This window comes from Saprolegnia diclina, assembly GCF_000281045.1.
Source record: "Saprolegnia diclina VS20 unplaced genomic scaffold supercont1.121, whole genome shotgun sequence".
Taxonomy (NCBI): Eukaryota; Oomycota; class Saprolegniomycetes; order Saprolegniales; family Saprolegniaceae; genus Saprolegnia; species Saprolegnia diclina.
In genome coordinates, this window is record NW_008246188.1 from 1 (window position 1) to 17256 (window position 17256).

General features: G+C 58.7%; 7 protein-coding genes across 8 annotated transcripts; 4 read left to right on the forward strand and 3 right to left on the reverse strand.

The window, feature by feature from the left end:
• Positions 1-200: 200 nt before the first annotated feature.
• SDRG_16246 (hypothetical protein) lies at positions 201-2105 on the reverse strand. The gene is made up of 5 exons (XM_008622446.1): positions 2036-2105; positions 1929-1991; positions 1173-1882; positions 589-1122; positions 201-542 (listed from the first exon to the last, which is right to left on the reverse strand). Exons 1-5 carry the CDS (start codon positions 2048-2050, stop codon positions 293-295), a joined length of 1572 nt encoding a protein of 523 aa, XP_008620668.1. The 5' UTR covers positions 2051-2105; the 3' UTR covers positions 201-292.
• A 1869-nt stretch (positions 2106-3974) lies between these two features.
• SDRG_16247 lies at positions 3975-6007 on the forward strand. Of its 2 annotated transcripts, XM_008622448.1 has the most exons (5): positions 3975-4208; positions 4257-5020; positions 5085-5453; positions 5505-5669; positions 5712-6007. In XM_008622448.1, exons 1-5 carry the CDS (start codon positions 4104-4106, stop codon positions 5962-5964), a joined length of 1656 nt encoding a protein of 551 aa, XP_008620670.1. In that variant the 5' UTR covers positions 3975-4103; the 3' UTR covers positions 5965-6007. The 2 variants fall into 2 exon arrangements, with proteins under 2 accessions (XP_008620670.1, XP_008620669.1); XM_008622447.1 differs by having other exon boundaries at positions 5505-6007.
• A 282-nt stretch (positions 6008-6289) lies between these two features.
• SDRG_16248 (hypothetical protein) lies at positions 6290-7543 on the forward strand. Its single transcript, XM_008622449.1, has one exon. The coding sequence runs from the start codon at positions 6545-6547 to the stop codon at positions 7478-7480; it is 936 nt and encodes a 311-aa protein (XP_008620671.1). The 5' UTR covers positions 6290-6544; the 3' UTR covers positions 7481-7543.
• A 714-nt stretch (positions 7544-8257) lies between these two features.
• Positions 8258-10462, forward strand: SDRG_16249 (hypothetical protein). The gene is made up of 4 exons (XM_008622450.1): positions 8258-8366; positions 8410-9143; positions 9198-9731; positions 9796-10462. Exons 1-4 carry the CDS (start codon positions 8283-8285, stop codon positions 10046-10048), a joined length of 1605 nt encoding a protein of 534 aa, XP_008620672.1. The 5' UTR covers positions 8258-8282; the 3' UTR covers positions 10049-10462.
• A 27-nt stretch (positions 10463-10489) lies between these two features.
• On the forward strand, positions 10490-12299 carry SDRG_16250 (hypothetical protein). Its single transcript, XM_008622451.1, has 2 exons — positions 10490-10668; positions 10715-12299. Exons 1-2 carry the CDS (start codon positions 10588-10590, stop codon positions 12230-12232), a joined length of 1599 nt encoding a protein of 532 aa, XP_008620673.1. The 5' UTR covers positions 10490-10587; the 3' UTR covers positions 12233-12299.
• A 529-nt stretch (positions 12300-12828) lies between these two features.
• On the reverse strand, positions 12829-14407 carry SDRG_16251 (hypothetical protein). Its single transcript, XM_008622452.1, has one exon. The coding sequence runs from the start codon at positions 14395-14397 to the stop codon at positions 12895-12897; it is 1503 nt and encodes a 500-aa protein (XP_008620674.1). The 5' UTR covers positions 14398-14407; the 3' UTR covers positions 12829-12894.
• A 542-nt stretch (positions 14408-14949) lies between these two features.
• SDRG_16252 (hypothetical protein) lies at positions 14950-16653 on the reverse strand. Its single transcript, XM_008622453.1, has 2 exons — positions 16567-16653; positions 14950-16515 (listed from the first exon to the last, which is right to left on the reverse strand). The coding sequence occupies exons 1-2, from the start codon at positions 16588-16590 to the stop codon at positions 14980-14982; spliced, it is 1560 nt and encodes a 519-aa protein (XP_008620675.1). The 5' UTR covers positions 16591-16653; the 3' UTR covers positions 14950-14979.
• Positions 16654-17256: the final 603 nt, after the last annotated feature.

Below are 17256 nucleotides of genomic sequence, written 5' to 3' on the forward strand. Positions count from 1 at the left end.
TGCAGTGCCAGGTAGGCAGCTGTTGCAGTCTGGTGCTCGCTCCACGTGCGGATTGTGGTCGTGCCACATCTGAATTCCCCAGACCAGGATTGTTGGCCTCTAGCTCAAAGATCGAGTCAGGCTGGCGGCGAGGCGCTGTAGGACAGAGTCAAAGGGGCTAAGGAGAGCCTGACAAGGTAGGGTTCGGGTTGGAAGAGGGCTAGGGTTTCAATGATGTGCATGGACGCGGAGCTTAAAAGACCACAAGACAAAAGTGTGTAGATTCAAAACAGGGGTGCTGCTCTTGCATCGCTTACAAGGGCGCGCCGATACCGCCATCAACCGACGACTTGCACTTGATGCCTTGGGCGCCACTGGCCATGGCGGCGGCGTTCGGCACGTAGTAGCAGTGGCCGCGCGCGAGGCCGCCCTGCACGGTCTTGCTGAGGTCCATGCCGCCAAAGACCCAGTCCTTCCCAAAGGTCACAAACTGGACCTTGAGCCACTCCTTGGTGAAGCTGAGCTCCATAAAGCCATACGGCGTGCCCGTCGCAAGCCATTGCCTACACAATAACTCGATGAGAGGTATCCTAGTACGGGAGGGTGTACGTGGTGACGTTGGCGACGACGCTGGCGGAAGGCGACTGCGAGATGATGCCACCGCCGGCGCCGTTCTCAAAAAAGTGCGTGCCCCACGTCGACACATCGTGGTTGAAGCCGTGCGTGTGGCCGTTGAACCAGGCTTGGACGTTCGTGGACTTGCAGAGGTCGAACCACACTTGCATCTTCATCGGGTTCATGTGGTACTGCGGCGAGTAGTGCGTGTTGATGATCTTAAAGTCGGCCGTCGACGCGGCAATGTCCCGCTTGGCCTGCGTGAGCGAGTCTTCGGACCAATCGTTGAGCACCTTCATGCACGACTTGTACATGTCGGCGCTGCCACCGGCGCACGCCGGCTGCCCGACGTTCACGTTGTCGCACACAGTGCCCGGCAGCTTGAGCTTGGCCGCGTACCCGTAGCACTGGCAGCAGATCTCGTTGGCGCCGTGGCTGTCGGCGTAGTTGGTATCCAAGTTGAAGATGTCGATCGAGACGCCGTTCTTGGTGACGCGCTCGACGTAGTAGTGGTCCTGGAGCGACCACCTAGACACATGTCCTTAGCCTCGGCAGCGAATACACACGTCGAACTGTACCGGTTGCCATTCGGGCTCACGTACGCCTTTTGCAAGTCGAAGCGCTCGTTGAGGTTCTTGACGAGGTCGGCCGAGTCGACGCACTCGCGGAACTTGTTGTCCTCGTCGCCGCAGATGAAGCCCGAGCCGCCAATGTCGTGGTTGCCAACGACGTTGATCCACTTGATGTTGGCGAGCGACGGCTGGTTGTACTTATCTTCAAACGTCGTCTGGAATCGATACCCGACATCTTTGGTGCCAACTCCGTCCCAGTACATGTTGTCGCCGTGCCCGATGATGCGCACGGGCTGGAGCTCGGTGGCCGACTGCGCGAGGAGCGTTGACACGTACTGCTGCGCGTAGTAGTCGACCTTGTAGCGCGGGTTGCGCGTGTCAACCGCGCCGTTGTACAACACGCAGCACGAGCCGGGGTTGCCGTTGGCCTTGCCCGTCGTGCTGCCCCAGTCGCCAATCGCGAGCATCGTCACCGCCGGCGACTGCGTCTCCGGGTCCGGCATCGGGATGCCGTTGCTCGTCGACGTCACCGACGCCGTGACACCACTCGCCGGCGCCGCCGTTGACGTCGACGTGGCGTTGCCGCCCGACGCGACCGACGCATCCGCCGTACTCGCGTTCTCGCCGTTGACAAAGATCGACGCCGCCGTGACGGCAATGGCGACGAGGGCGACGCCACCGAGTGCGCCAAACACGAGGTTGCGCCGCTTGGTGGTCTACGCACGATTGTGACGCGTGCTTCGTGGAGCTCGTGTGGCGTACCGCGGTTGTGCCACTGAGCAAGCCGGCGGATTCGAGGTTCTCGGGCGTCTGTCTTGTCGGAGTCTATGCATACGCCTTCTAGAACTAGGAGACGAGGAGGCGCGCACCTGCACGGAAGCCATTGTCGCGGCCAAGAGCGCTTTTGCGATGTGCGAAGGCGACGCCAGCGGCGCCAGGTCTGGTGCAAACCCTTCATAATGAATACCCTTCCACATTGCAAGATTTGAATTCAGATTTCGTATTATATAGCCTATAAAAGACCTGTCAAATAGAATATATTGGCTTATTACATACTTCAATATGACAACCAACCCACGGTGGGATCCAAGTGGTATCCTAGAAACGTCGAGGCCTAATTAGGATCTTTCCCTTGAGGGCAAGAGGTCTCAACTGCAATATTCTCCAACACCTTGCAAATAATAGTACGTCCTAGCAATTGCAAACTAATATATAGCACTACGATAAGAGAAAGAGCTATGGAACCGAGATAGCTAACTGAAATGTGTGCTGTCAGTGCGAGGAGCTGCACCTTGAGCACCTTCACGGAGGCCTATCACCCAGCACTTTGCCGCGCGCAGACGCATCCCCCTCCGCCTCCTCCTCACCACACGTTCGTGGCGATGTGCCAATAAGCCTACTATAGACAAATCTGTGCATTTCCACTGGTGGAATGGACGCGATACAGCCACCACCGGATGTACAACTTGTCTCGCAACCGACGCCGAGGACCATCTTGCCTCGAACCGCGAGGCCTGCGGCAACGACACGCCTGGCAACGAGTCGGCTCCGAGTTTGCACGTGGTCAAGGGAACTTGCAACAAATTCCCTTGCGCGTCGTCGTAGTGATATAAGCAAGAGTCTCAGCCGCGTGCAGGCGCGTACAGGATGGCAAGCCCGGGTTGTCAATGATGACTGGAATCGTACTTGGCCAAGAGGGAAGGCCATGGCCAGGCTCTGTTTGCTCGTGCACCATGGTGGTATGACTACCGACAGCCGTCGGACGCCATGCAAGTGCTCTCTGGCACAGGTCCTATCCGACCCAAAGGAGTTTATGGCAGAAAGCACTCGATCATGCACCAATACGATTCGCAGGTGGACTGGACGAGTGGACCGAGAAGCGCCAACGACGCCCATGATTCGCTCGTGACCAGTCGACGCTCCCAATGCCAAGAACCCGATGCTTTTGCGGAGACGTGAGCTGCTTGATTCCAGACCAAGCCACCCATCAGAACCTCCATCCATCAGGAAGGATAGATAGGTTGGGAACCGCAGCCAAGAACGCTGGCGCAATGATGCTTCGGGCGCTTCGAGATGCGTGCAGAGTGACCTTGAACGGCGCACGTTGCACCCGGTATACATAGCCGCGCACGGGCTTCCGTTGGCTGCTTTTGTCGTGGAAACATCAGCTGCGTAGTGTTGTTGCGCCGGCGTACCCACACCACTCAAGTGGCAAGGCCGGGGCAAGAGCTCGGGGCAAGGCGCGTGACTGCGTACGTTACCAAGGCGGCCGCGACTGCTAACGTAATGACATCAAATTTTGTTGGCATGTGCAATCCCGCGTACGTGATATTTCCAAGCACCAAGACCTTACTTCTAAAAGCCCAGTATAGTATATATCGCTGGTCGCTTGGCTTCCCTCGGCTTCTTGCTTCACCTGCGCTCGCAGCTCTCCCATGACAAGGTTGTTGTCGTCACGCCGTTGGGTGCCATCAGATTGCACCGTATCTCTTCCCAGTATATAAACAATCGACTAACAAAAGCAGCAAGAAGCGAGCGCTACGAGCGTATTGTGCTAGCAATGGTCGTCCTGTGAGCCTCGCGCCTCAAGTGCTCCACTAAGCACGCAGACCATCACCATGGTTGAATGATCTTGACGCCGGCGAAAGCGTCGCTACACCCTAGAGGACAGTGAGCATCTGGGCTGGCCTGTCCGGCAAAAGCGCACCGATTATCCGACTATCCGCCCCTAATATCGAATATACAGCACCGAACTGAATGTATCCAGGTGCGAGATTGCCCTTTGTCGGATGTGACACATGGTCGTTACGACGACGCTGGCTTGCCTGTGGACAAGTGTTTCTGCGCCGCCGACGTCATAAGCCAGACGAGAGCCGTACCTCGTCATATCGCAGCCTTCTCCATCTCCATCCTCTGAGCACGCCAGCGACGATCGCCATGCCAAGCCGACGTTCAGACTACAACTTGCATCGGATGAGCTACGAAGACAGCATCGCCGTGCTCGACGAGCTGCCATCGCAAAAGGAGGCGCACACGGCCCGGGTACGCCGCCATGGTCAATGAATGACGGCTCATGCGACGCCTATGTAGCGGCGCCGCCTCGTTATCTTTGGCGCGATGGGTGTCTTTGTTGTCCTCGGCGCCATCGCGGTCACGACCATGGTGCTCATGAAGAACGGCACGACCGAGTCGTCGACGTCGGCCAACGACAGCGGCAACAAGACCAGCGGTAGCACCACAAACGGCGGTGGCGCCAACGCTAATGGCGGCGGTGGCGGCACCTCGACGCCCGACAAGCCGGTCGTTGACCCTTCGACCGGGAAGCTCGCGCTCAAGCCGACGACGGACCCGGAGACCGCGCCCGTGGCACTGACGCTGCTCGCGATCGGCGATTGGGGCGGCTCCGCCCTCAAAGTCAGCGGCTCCAACGAGAACGCTGGCAGTTGCTGCATCTGGTACAAGAACAAGATCCAGCCCGAGACTGCACGCTTCAAGGTCGACTTTTGGGCGCAGAAGCACGTGGCCGCGCTCATGGGCATGTCGGCGAAGGAGCTCAAGCCGCTCGCGGTCCTGAGCCACGGCGATAACTTTTACTGGAACGGGATTGCGAAGAACAACTACAAGTACCGCTTCCAAGACACGTTTGAAGACACGTACAACGACCCGGCGCTCATGGCCGTGCCGTGGGTCAACGTCGTCGGCAACCACGACATTGGCGGCGCCCACTTTATCTGCGGCGACGGCTGGGACAAGGACGACAACTTTTTCGAGTGCGAAGACACGGCCATGATGTCCAAGTACCTCAAGGAGCGCTTTGATTTGCAAAAAAACTATGTGAGCCCCAACAACAACCGGTACGACAATGTCTTTGCATCAATATTTTGAGGACAATATTGACCATCGTATGTGTATGATCAGGTGGCTTCTCAAGGACCACTATTTCGTGCACTCGGTCTCCAAGAACGGTGTCTCGGTCGACATTTTCAACGTCGACACCAACCACGCCGACAACCACGGCGCGTCCCAAGTGTGCTGCCAGTGCTTTGGGTACTCGTACAAGTACGACTATGACAGCACCAAGTGCGACGACGTCAAAGTCGGCAGCAAAATGTGTGCCGGTGGCAGCGCCGAGATGTACAACACGTGCATGGAGACGCTCGAAGGCTGGGCCCAAGACTCGCTCACGCAAGCGCTCAAGGACATGAAGGCGTCCAAAGCGACGTTCAAGGTTGTCAACACCCACTTTAGCCCGCAGTACCACATGAACCCCCAGCGCGCCCAGAAATGGTACCACCGACAATATTTTCCATTTTTATGGAATCTCATTTGTTAAACTAGGTACGATGTGCTCAAGGCCGGCAACGCCAGTCTCTGGATCAACGGCCACACGCACGGCTTTGACCACGGCATCAGCACCTTTGGTACGCACCTCGTCGAGAACGGCGGTGGCGGCGGTATCGTCACGAAGGCGTCCAACTCGGGCTCGGACGCAATCGTCAAGAAGTACGTGCTGCGATGTCCGCTTCGTGTGCTCATATCTTGTAGTGTTTGGACGGCCGGCGGCAACCCGTACGGCTTTATGGAGCTCAGCTTCTCCAAGGAGTGGCTCAAGGTGCAGTTTGCGACGTTCGACAAAAGCTGGGTCTTTGCCGGCAACGACCTCACGGCGACCGTCAAGGGTGGCGTCGCGCGTGGGCACTGCTGGTTCATTCCGAGTGGTCAGTTCATTGCCCCCGGCTCCCAGGGTGTCGAGTGCAAGAGCTCCATCAACGGCGCCATCGGCGCCCCCGCCCGATAATTCCCAACAAAATCAAGTAATATGAGTTCTTTATCGCCTAGTCCACTAGTCCACTATATTACTAGTAGGAGTAGTCGCAGCGTGTACACGTTGTCCCTGCAACGAGTGCCCATACAAAAGAATGCCTGGCTTCCTTTTCCCGGTCTCGCCTTCCGGTAGGACTGAACCGATTTCTAAATCGGTCATCATACTTTGCGTCATCCTCCTAAATATATCCTATTTAGGAGGAAGCATGATGACCGAAAGCAATCGCCCTAATTAGGATATGGCCTGACCTTGCACTTGGGTGGTTCGACGCATTGATAGGCGCTTCCATTTTTGCACCCTCTTCCTTTGGCAGCGCAGGCAGCAGTCGCATTGGTGCATCAAGCCGTAGCAGTGCGAGCGTCCCTACTGCCGGTACGAAGACCTTTCGACTCAAGTGAACAAACGGCGCCACCGGGCCTGGGCGGCTGCGTCCGACGATAGGCCGATACTCTCGGCCAATCACCGAGCACCGATGCTGCGTTTCTTCTGATCGGGCTGGAAAGTGCAAGGTCGTATCTTTGGTCATTCCTGCCGAGCTCTCCTGCCGACGACGATGCGCCTCGCCGTCTTCGCCCTCGTAGTATCGCTCTCCCATGCGTCCATCGACGTCGTCGTGCAGTCGTCAAGCCTCGTTTCGGCGCGGACTTTCCCCATCGATCTCGAGAGCACAACGATCGAAATTGTACCCCGCGGCGAGCGGCTTCGCGACGCGACCTTTGCGTGGACGTCGCAGTACGGCTACGTTGCGCTGCACGCACACAACACGATCCTCGACGGCATCAACGAAGCAGGCCTCTCTGCGGCTCTTCTTGACTGGGGCACATCGATCCCGGTGCCCGGTGGCGCCGACGGTCGTCCCGTCATTACCGCGCTCGTGCCGTTTGTGTTGAGCAACTTTGGCTCGCTCGACGACGTGCAGGCTGGCCTCGCCCATGTCCGCCTCCGGCCCATGGCGCAGCATGCGTGGCGCCTCACGGTCCATGATGGCAAAGGCCACAGCCTTATTCTGAACGCGACCAACCACGTGCTCGACGCGCCCCGCGTCGTACAAGCTGTCGGCGACGCCAAGACGACGCAGTCGCTCCGCCAACACGATGCCACGCGGCTCGTGCGCGTGGGAGCAGCCGATGCGAGTGCGGCGACCGGTGTCCCCTCGGCAGTCGCCGGCGCCATCGCCCGCTTTGACGCGACGTACACGATCCAAGCGTCGGCGCAAAGTCTTCTCGTGCGCGATCACGACGCCAAGACGCTCTATTTGAAAAACATGGCGTCGCCGTCAGTTGTGCATCAAATTCCATTCGACGCCGACTTGGTCGACCGCACGACGCTGCAGCTCGCAGATGACACTGCGCTGCTGGCGGTCAACTCGTGGACCAATGTGATTCTGGGGTGGGTGCTATTGCTCTTGTGCATTGCGCTCTCGATCGCGTCGGCCCAAGCTTTCATGCGCCGTCAAGGCTACCACCACCTCCAGTTGATCCACAAGTAGTCGAATAGTCTTTTCAATTGCATGTCCTTTAACATATCTCAATGTGATGTCGTTCACTTCTCTTTCGTGGCCATTGTCGAGCTGTTCGACAATGACTACAAACCCCAATGGCGGAGCTCAAGGGCGGCACAAGCCGTCGAGACAACTGGACGGAGCAGCCACCAGGAGCTGGTTGGCCCAGGATGTGGCTAGAGAACGCAACTCTCAGCATTTCAGAGCTGAGAAAAGACTAAGAGTTGCTGAGAGGATAACGAAAGCAATGCGAGCTACTGTACTGCAAAGGTGGCAACAGCTCATGAGGCAACAGCTGGGTCCTCAGGGTTCCGCAGACGAGCGTGTCCAAGTCGTTCTTGATGTATCACGTCGGCGACCAAGACCATGACCAAATCTGATGTGACCTGCGACTTGCCTGCGATGGCACGGGCGGTGACAGCTACTGGAAGGTCTTTGGCGAGATGACTGATCTTGCCAGTGGAGGTGATCGTCGTGAGCCCGGGTCAGGGGTCGGGGTTCGGTGCCGTCGGTGTTGGCACAAATGTCGAAGCCATGCCGGTGCCATCGGTACAGAAGTGTAGAGCGACCGCAATGGCGGCGGAGCTAGCGTGTGAACAGGTTGGCACCCATCGGACCGAGAATCTGCGGACATGAAAGATCGACCGCCGTGTACATGTGATTAGTCAGTCGCCAGCATAATTTCGTGTATCCATATCCATGCGTGAAACACTATAATTTGAGAGAATATTGGGCGTTTTGCGGCGGCTGTTCGCGGTCATTTTTGAACGCAGTCGTCGGTGCGCACACAATGCCGTCGCCTTCGTATCTCGGGGACCACGCTGCGGACGACCACATTGCGGTGCTCGATACGCCGACGTCGCCGCAGCCGCAGGTACGCCCCCCGCGCTAATAACCACCTGAAGTCGACATCGTAGCGGAAGCGGAAGTGGCTCGTCTTTAGTGTCCTCGGCCTCGTCGTAGTCGGTGGTGCGATTGCGACGACCTTTGCCGTGCTCTACTCGAAATCGCCGTCGTCGGCGCCACCGGCAACGGCCTCGGACGCTGCGATTGGTGGAGGAGCGGCGAACGACACGACCTTGCCGAGCGTCAACGGCGAGGACTTGCGCAAGACGCCCAAACCGACCACCGTGGACGTCAATCCCAAGAGCGACCCGGAGAAGGCAACGATGGCCTTCTCGATGCTTGCGATTGGCGACTGGGGTAGCACGACGGGCAAGGTCACCGGCTCGAACGAGAACGCTGGTAGCTGCTGCATCTTGTACAGCGACCGCGTCAACCCAAACGAAGACCGGTTCAAAGTCGACTTTTGGTCCCAGAAGCACGTGGCCATGCTCCTCGGCAAGTCGGCGAGTGAGCTCAAGCCCGTTCGGATCCTCGGGCATGGGGACAACATGTACTGGAACGGCGTCGGCTCGAAAGACGTGACGTACCGGTTCACCGAAACCTTTGAGAACGTCTACAACCAGCCGTCGCTCGCCGGTATCAAGTGGCTCAACGTTGCCGGCAACCACGACATTGGCGGCTCGAGCTTCGTGTGCGGCGACAAGGACAATGAGTTTCGCGAGTGCACGAGCACGGCCGAGCTGCTCGCAGCGCTCGACGAACGCTTCTCGCTGCAGCAAAAATATGTGAGCCCCGACCAGCAGCGGTACTATCTTCGTCTTCGCACTCTCGGAATATCTCATGGACTAGTATGAACTAGGTGGGTGCTCAAGGACCACTACTATGTCGAGTCGTTTGAGAAGGATGGTGTCTCAGTCGACATCTTCAACATCGACACCAACCACGCCGACAGCCACGGCGCCCGCCAAGTGTGCTGTCAGTGCTTTGGCTATTCGGGCAAGCTCAAGCTGCCGAGCAAGACGTGCGACAGCGTGCTGCCGGGCGACGCGCGCTGCGCGGGCGGCAACGCCGACATGTACAAGGCGTGTATGGACAAGATCGAGTCGTGGGCGCAGGACTCGTACACGCAGGCGGCGCGGGACCTCAAGGCGTCGACCGCTACCTTCAAGATCATCAACACGCATTATTCGCCGCACTACCACATGGGCGAACCCAAGATGAAGGCGTGGTACAAGCTCTGCAAGGACTACGGCGTCAATGCATGGTTCAACGGCCACACGCACGGCTTCAACCACGACATTGCGAATTGGGGCACCCACTTTTTCGAGAACGGCGGCGGCGGCGGCATCTATACCAAGTCGGCCAACGGCGCGACGACTGACTACGTCAAGAGGTACGCCAATCCCATCCTCATGCATTCCTGAATGTTGTCTGACCCTTCTTCTGTCCACTCGTAGTCAATGGATGGCCGGCGGGTTTCCGTACGGCTTTATGGAGCTCAGTTTCTCGGCCGACTGGCTCAAAGTCCAGTTTGCCACTTTCGACCAAGCGTGGCAGTTTGGCGGCAACGCGCTCGAGAGCACGACCCAAGGCGGCGTCCGGCGCGGCCACTGCTGGTTCGTGCCCCACGCCAAGGCGGCAGCGCTCGGTGCAGTCGGCGTTGAATGCAAGTCCTCGGTCAACGGCGCAATTGGCGCCCCACTCACCTAAGCTTCAAGCTCTAAGCTTCTAAGATCGAAGACGACGTTATCGGCAGCGCACGCTTGGTCTTGCGACAGGCGCGTCCGATCTTTTCATCACCGGAGCGTCGCGGTCGACTGCGATACTCACGCTGTTACACTCAGCGCACGTCGAAAGCCAGCGCCAGTGTAGTTCCCAGGACCTTCCCAGCGACGTTCTTGGTCGCCTTGGTGTGCGAGCTCCAGGGCGCGCATCGAAGTGGAGACATGGACCCAACCTCGAGATGTCCCACTGTCGATGGCGTCCGCGTCGCGGTGTGGCGACCGCGACACGGAAACGGCAAAGTGGAAGATCGAGACAGACCTGAGACTTTGAAGCCAAATGAGACATACTTGGTAATTTGCAGAAAGGCCAGACCGGCGCGTATACAAACTTGAAGTCATGACGATCTTGACGACCTGCACATTACGCTGGGAGAGGTGGCAGCAGGCTCATTCGTGGACGCCACCGGCCAAAGCCTCTTCATTCTTCCATTTCGACCCGACGCCGCGGTCGACCTACACTTGCTCATGACCATGTCACCGGACGACTACCTCCAGGAGCCCACGGCGGTGCTCGACAGCAGCAAGCCCGTCTCGTCGGCTGGCCGGGTAGGCGTCTATCTTTGCTTTTACATGTTGCTCATGCGCTGTGTAGAAGAAGAAGATTATGATGGCGGTCGGCGGTGTCGTTGTCCTTGCCGTCGCTGCGACCGTGATTGCAGTTGTCGCCACAAAGAAGAGCGACGCGTCGACGTCGACGGGCGGTGACAAGGCGACGCCCATGACGACGCCGGTCCCGACGACAGGCGATACGTCCATCGACACGTCCTTGGTCATGCCCAAGAACGAGACGGTCGATATGAAGAAGTTCAACCCGACGACCGACCCCGAGACGATGACGCCGGCGCTGACGATGCTTGCGATTGGCGACTGGGGCAGCTCGCCCGGCAAGGTCAGCGGCTCGGACGACAACCCGGGCAGTTGCTGCATCGTATACGGCAAGAAGACCAACCCGAGCGAAAACCGGTACAAGGTCGACTTTTGGTCGCAGAACCACGTCGCTGCCATGATGGCCATGTCGGCCAAGGACCTCAAGCCCATCCGCGTCATTGGCCACGGCGACAACTTCTACTGGGACGGTCTCGGCGGTACCGACAAGGCGTCGCGCTTTGCCAACACGTTCGAAGGTGTCTACAACGACCCGGCGCTCAAGGGCATCAAGTGGGTCAACGTGCTCGGTAACCACGACATTGGTGGCGCCGCGTACCTCTGCGGCGCCGAGACGGCCGAGTTTCTCAAGTGCAAGAGCGGCGACGAGCTCGTCAAGAACCTCAAGCTCCGTGCGCAGTACCAGATGGAGTACAAGTCGCCCGACAACGACCGGTGGTTGCTCAAGGACTTCTACTACGTCGAGTCGGCGACCGCTGGCGGCGTGACCGTCGATATCTTCAACATCGACACCAACTACGCCGACAACCATGGCGCGATGCAAGTGTGCTGTCAGTGCTTTGGCTATGGCGCCGAGATCCCCAACTTTGCCAACTCCAAGTGCGAAGATGCGCAGCCGGGCCAGCCCGAGTGCGCTGGTGGCGACGTCGGGATGTACAACGCGTGCATGGACACGATCAACGGCTGGGGCAAAGACTCGCTCAAGCAGCTCGACCGCGACCTGAAGGCGTCCAAGGCCAACTTCAAGATCATCAACACGCACTACTCGCCGCAGCACCACATGAGCCCGGACAAGCAAAAGGTCATTTTCCACATCGCCAAGGAGAACAACGTGCAGCTCTTCATGAACGGCCACACGCACGCCTTCTCGCACGACACGACGGCGTGGGGCACGCATTTCATTGAGAACGGCGGCGGCGGTGGCATCTACACCAAGTCGGGTAACGCGCTCTCGAACGACTATGTCAAGAACGTCTGGGTCGCGGGCGGCAACCCGTACGGCTTTTTCGAGCTCAGCTTCTCCAAGGACTGGCTCAAGACGCAGTTTGTTACGTTCGATAAGAGCTGGAGCTTTGCTGGCAACAGCCTCGAAGGCACCAAGAAGGGCGGCATTGCGCGCGGTCACTGCTGGTACATCCCGAGCGCCGAGTACACGGCCAAGGGCGCGCCCGGCATCGAGTGCAAGAGCTCGATCAACACGCCGCTCGGGGCGCCCCTCGGCTAAGACAGCAATCAGTTTTGCGCGGTACTATACTATAAACACAATGCATGTTGATACACTGATACGTTGATACAAAGCAAAACGGTGGCAGACGAAGACAAGTGCGAGAGATGCCGGTGGAACTTTGGAGCCGAGTGCTGGAATACTAGGTCTGGTGTTCTAGTCTTCTAGTCTTCTGTCCTTCGAATCCGAAGACGATATTCGAATCTGCTCGCCTGCCAGCTTGCACTTGGTGCAGTGTACACCACACGACAACGCGCCACGCCCAACGCACCCGTGTCACCATGAAGCGCACCGTGCTCGCTCTCGTGACCGTCGCTGCAGCCCCGAGTCTCGGCGATATCCAGCGTGCAGGCTGCGAGTACGATGTGCCTACGATGGTGCCAGCTGGGAAGCCCGCCGGTTGCGGGTCGTGCAACAACTGCTTCTACGCGCCCCACAACAACCAGTGCTGGGACAACTGGACAAAGCAAGATTGTCTGGCCAACATGTACTATACGTGGTGCGGACCCAACTAGCCATTCCTTTTTGACTAACCCTCTGATACACTCGAGTACGCTGAGATCATCGACAAAGTTAACAAAATGACATTCTGTATATTTCAGCGAATATACAAAAGGTACTTGTACAACTAGAGTTAATTGCGATGGCTCTGGTAAGCATGGCTATGCGGGCGGCGGGCGCAAGCGAGGCGACAGCTGCAGCCAGACGCCAAGCTCGGGCTTTTGCACGATCCCACGCGCCTTGGGTTGCAGCGGCGGGGAGCCTTCCGCACGGGCGAGCACGCAGGTCTGAAGGACAGCGATGAGCATGCAAGTGGCTTCGAGGACGGCAAAGCGCATGCCGACGCAGTTGCGCGGACCGCCCGAGAAGCTCATGAACCGGTATGCTCGGTCTTTCGCGCCCACGTCGCCCTCCATGTGGTCGGTGAGGTGTCGCTCGGGCTTGAAGTCGAGCGCGTCGTTGCCCCAGTTGAGCGTCGAGCGGTTGATGTACCAGATCGGAAGGTACGCCATGGTGCCCGCCGGTATGGTGTACCCGCTCAGAACAAGGTCGGTCTCGAGGTGGCGGCTCGTGACTGGCGTTGGCGGGAAGAGCCGCAGCGACTCGGTCAGCACCGCATTCAGATACGGCAGCAACTGCAACACTTCGTACGTGATGGCGCCCGACATGCCGACCACGGTATCGATCTCGGCGACCGCTTTGGCTTGGACCTCCGGGTGCGTCGCCAGCAGGTACAGCGTGTACGCCATGCCGGTGCTCGTCGTGTCGTAGCCGCCAAAGAAGAAGGCAAGCACATTGTCGGCGAGTGCGTCCGGGGACATGGGGTCGTCCTCAGCAGCCGCGGCGTCCAATAGCGCCTGGAGCAAGTCGGGGTGACCTTTGGTTGGCGAGGCCAGGCGCGCTGCGATGATGTCACCGAGCTTGGCGCGGACAACGCCGACTTCGCGGCGGTATCGGAGATTCGCGGGCGTCGGAATCGAGTAAAAGTAACTCGTCGGCCGCAGCGGCGCCTCAAAGCAACGCCGCGTTGTCTCACTGAGCAGAAACTCGAACGCCTCGGCGATCGGGTGCGAGCTGTCGCGGAGCGCGTGGACGTTGAAGCCGAAGCCGGTGAGCGCGATCGTGTCGAGCGCCGAGAGCTGTAGCACGCGGTAGACGTCCGTGGTGGACGCGGCCAATAGTACGCTCGCAGCCTCGGCCGCGACCGTAGCCATGGCCGGAACCATCGCGGCGAGGTATTCCCAGTGGAACGCCCTCGCAAAGACGCGCCGATGTACTTTCCACTCGTCGTGCATGAGCACTGGCAACGAGTTGTACCCGAGGAGCTCGCGAATGTGCTTTTGGATGAGCGGCATGGGCTTGCGGTAGCTGGACGAGCACACGACGGCGCGGACGTGCTCGGCCTTGGTGACCGCGATCACGTGCATGCTCATGAGCTTGAACGAGACCATGCCATTGGCGTCGGCTGCGTCGACGAAGACGCGGGCACTCGCCTCGAGCTTGCCCATGTGCTTGGCAACACCAATGAACGGCGCGTGGAGCTCGTGCGGGAAGGCAAGACCCGGCACGAAGGGCTCGTTGCGGCCGTACCGGTGGTAGAGGTACGCGATCGCGAGCGCAGCCAGCGCGATGCCCACGGAGGCGGTCGTGACGAGGTCGGTCATTGCGGTTGTGATATTGGGGCAAGCGAGCGAAAAATCGAAGGGATTTCTACAGCGTGGATTGGCTGAGAAAGAACGAATCCGAGCGCTCCAAGCGAGATTTCGAAGCGGATGTGCCATAAATTAGCCAATCGCAGCGCATCCAGCAATCCCGTGCAAACCACTTCGACATCACCTTGCGAGCGTGAGACCACGAAGAATGACACCAGAGCCAAGGCCGTAAAGTTTATGGTCGTACCAGAACTAAGATCTGATTGCATTCACAATGGCATTATGTTGTCCATAAGGGCTCTGGGTGGAATACCTGCCGAGTGACCTGGCGCAGCGTCCTGACAAGCCCGACAAAGAATGTGCGCTTCAGCCACTGCACCGAGCAGCCAACACACCAACGCACGGACGACTGTTGGATGTCCTTCGAGTCGCAGCCTATAAGCCAGCAGCTCGTACCATCGTCGGTAGTCTTACACTGCAGGAAGCGAATCGACAGAGCAACACTGCAATGGCCCAAGCAGCCGAGTCTGCATGTTCCTCAACGCAACCGAGGTCGCAACGTCATTGAGATATCAGATCACATTGCACTTGGTCTTAAAAGATCGAATTCGATGACTCGGGGGCGCCGAGGAAGCTGTTGATCGAGCTCTTGCACTCGATGCCAGGCGCACCCTTGGCCGTGTACGCGGCGCTCGGGATGAACCAGCAGTGACCGCGCGCAAGGCCACCCTTCTTGGTGCCTTCGAGGCTGTTGCCAGCAAAGACCCAGCTCTTATCGAACGTGACCCACTGCGCCTTGAGCCAGTCCTTCGAGAAGCTGAGCTCAAAGAACCCGTACGGGTTGCCGCCGGCCGCCCAGACGTTCTTGACGTACGCGTTGGTCATGGCGTTGGCCGACTGCGTGTAGATGCCACCACCGCCGCCGTTCTCGATGAAGTGAGTGCCCCACGACGCCGTGTCATGCGAGAAGGCGTGCGTGTGGCCGTTCATCCAGAGCTGGACGTTGGTGTCCTTTGTGAGCGTAAACAGCGCCTTCTGCTTGTCTGGGCTCATGTGGTGTTGCGGCGAGTAGTGCGTGTTGATGATCTTGAAGTTGGCCTTGGACGCAGCAATGTCCCGCGTCGCCTGCTTGATGCTGTCGGCCGCCCACCCGTTAATCTCGTTGATGCACGCGTTGTAGAGGGCTGTGTCACCGCCCGCGCACTGCGGCTGGCCGGGCTGCGCCGTGTCGCAGTGGCTGGTACTGAAACCGGAAATATCGCCGCCGTAGCCGAAGCACTGGCAGCAGATCTGCATGCCACCATGGTTGTCGGCGTAGTTGGTGTCAATGTTGAAGATGTCGACGGTCACGCCGCCGGCGCTCGCCGACTCGACGTAGTAGAAGTCCTTGAGCAGCCACCGGTTGTTGTCCGGTGACGTGTACTCCATTTGGTACTTGGCGCGGGCGCGGAGGTTGGTGAGAAGCTCGTCGGCGCTGCTGCACTTGGTGTACTGCGCTGTGGCCGCGCCACAGAGGTAGTTGGCGCCACCAATGTCGTGGTTGCCGAGGACGTTGACCCACTTGACGCCCTTGAGGTCGCCCGTGTACATGGCTTCAAACGTGTTGGCAAAGCGCGACGCCTTGTCGGTACCGCCGAGACCGTCCCAGTAAAAGTTGTCGCCGTGGCCAATGACGCGGATGGGCTTGAGCTGCGTCGCCGACTGCATCTGGAGCGAGGCGACATACGCCTGCGCCCAAAAGTCGACCTTGTAGCGCGCTGTCGACGGGTTGGTCTTCTTGCCGTACACGATGCAGCAACTGCCCGGGTTGTCGTCCGAGCCGCTGACCTTGCCAGGCGAGCTGCCCCAATCGCCAACCGCCTGCATCGTCAGCGCCGGTGTCATCTTCTCCGGGTCCGACGTCGGGTTGAGCGTGAGCGGGTCGACGGTCGTGTTCTTGGGCAAGAGAGCGGTGTCGATGGTCGAGTTGTCCGGGGCGCTGCTGTTGTAGGCCGTCGGCGCCGGCGTCACCGCCTTGTCGCTCGAGGTGCTGGAGCTATCCGAGCTCTTCTTGGTGGCAACAACCGCAATCACGGTCGCTGCGACGGCGAGGACGACGACACCACCGACAGCGAGCGCAATCTTCTTCTTCTACGCAGCGAGCACATGAGCCTGCGGCTGGAGGCGGTGGGCGGCGCGTACCTTGCCCGTGCTGTCCGTCGTCATGCTCTTGATCGAGTCCTTGGCTTATGTGAAAATGAGCACCGAACGAACGAACTGTGGCGACCGTCCTTTCCTGCACCAAGAGCGGACTGAAAGACAGGCGGTGATCTCAGAATGACAAAAAAAGGTAGATTTCTATATATTATGACAATACATGGAACGTTGCGCCGCTCGGACCACCACAGCGTACTCTCGCTTGGTGCAAGAAAGGAAGCAACCCCGTCGATGGTGGTCTTGCCCGATTGTTGCTCGGCATCCCAATAGGAAGTACAGGCTGCTTGTTGCAACTACGCTCTGTGGGTGGCATGGCGTCGAGTAGCTGAGCACGATAAGCGAAATACCCCTTTTTGTCTTTGCCTCCGCCATCCTTTCGTTACGCAACGAGTTGGAAGCAGCCGGCGCAGACTTTACCCGCATCCTCAGTCCTTTGGAAGCTTCCTAAAGACGAGGGAACAAGGTTGGTTGGGTCCTTCGCAGCTCATAGCTCTGCGCAGCATTCACAGCTCTCTTATATGTGTGCCCTGGGAGACTGGAATAGGTTCATACCACAGACGACAGCTGCAGTCAGGCGAACGAGAAGCGGAAAGCGTGTCTCGCGTGCTGGCCATGCGACTGGCAAGCTTTTCGATATGACATATGTTGCGTGAACGCAAGTTCAATGTGAGGTCG

What these genes read in the sequence shown, in the direction of transcription:
- SDRG_16246 (XM_008622446.1), bottom strand. An exon ending in TGCTCAGTGGCACAACCGCG is followed by an intron (nt 1,883 to 1,928) that starts GTACGCCACACG and finishes AATCGTGCGTAG; the next exon opens with ACCACCAAGCGGCGCAACCT. An exon ending in GTGAGCCCGAATGGCAACCG is followed by an intron (nt 1,123 to 1,172) that starts GTACAGTTCGAC and finishes ACATGTGTCTAG; the next exon opens with GTGGTCGCTCCAGGACCACT.
- SDRG_16251 (XM_008622452.1), bottom strand. Translation starts at nt 14,397, where the DNA reads ATGACCGACCTCGTCACGACCGCCTCCGTGGGCATCGCGCTGGCTGCG.
- SDRG_16248 (XM_008622449.1), top strand. Translation starts at nt 6,545, where the DNA reads ATGCGCCTCGCCGTCTTCGCCCTCGTAGTATCGCTCTCCCATGCGTCC.
- SDRG_16250 (XM_008622451.1), top strand. Translation starts at nt 10,588, where the DNA reads ATGACCATGTCACCGGACGACTACCTCCAGGAGCCCACGGCGGTGCTC. An exon ending in CCGTCTCGTCGGCTGGCCGG is followed by an intron (nt 10,669 to 10,714) that starts GTAGGCGTCTAT and finishes TGCGCTGTGTAG; the next exon opens with AAGAAGAAGATTATGATGGC.
- SDRG_16252 (XM_008622453.1), bottom strand. Translation starts at nt 16,590, where the DNA reads ATGACGACGGACAGCACGGGCAAG. An exon ending in CGACGGACAGCACGGGCAAG is followed by an intron (nt 16,516 to 16,566) that starts GTACGCGCCGCC and finishes CTCGCTGCGTAG; the next exon opens with AAGAAGAAGATTGCGCTCGC.
- SDRG_16249 (XM_008622450.1), top strand. Translation starts at nt 8,283, where the DNA reads ATGCCGTCGCCTTCGTATCTCGGGGACCACGCTGCGGACGACCACATT. An exon ending in CGACGTCGCCGCAGCCGCAG is followed by an intron (nt 8,367 to 8,409) that starts GTACGCCCCCCG and finishes TCGACATCGTAG; the next exon opens with CGGAAGCGGAAGTGGCTCGT. An exon ending in GTGAGCCCCGACCAGCAGCG is followed by an intron (nt 9,144 to 9,197) that starts GTACTATCTTCG and finishes AGTATGAACTAG; the next exon opens with GTGGGTGCTCAAGGACCACT.
- SDRG_16247 (XM_008622447.1), top strand. Translation starts at nt 4,104, where the DNA reads ATGCCAAGCCGACGTTCAGACTACAACTTGCATCGGATGAGCTACGAA. An exon ending in AGGAGGCGCACACGGCCCGG is followed by an intron (nt 4,209 to 4,256) that starts GTACGCCGCCAT and finishes ACGCCTATGTAG; the next exon opens with CGGCGCCGCCTCGTTATCTT. An exon ending in CCCCAGCGCGCCCAGAAATG is followed by an intron (nt 5,454 to 5,504) that starts GTACCACCGACA and finishes TTGTTAAACTAG; the next exon opens with GTACGATGTGCTCAAGGCCG.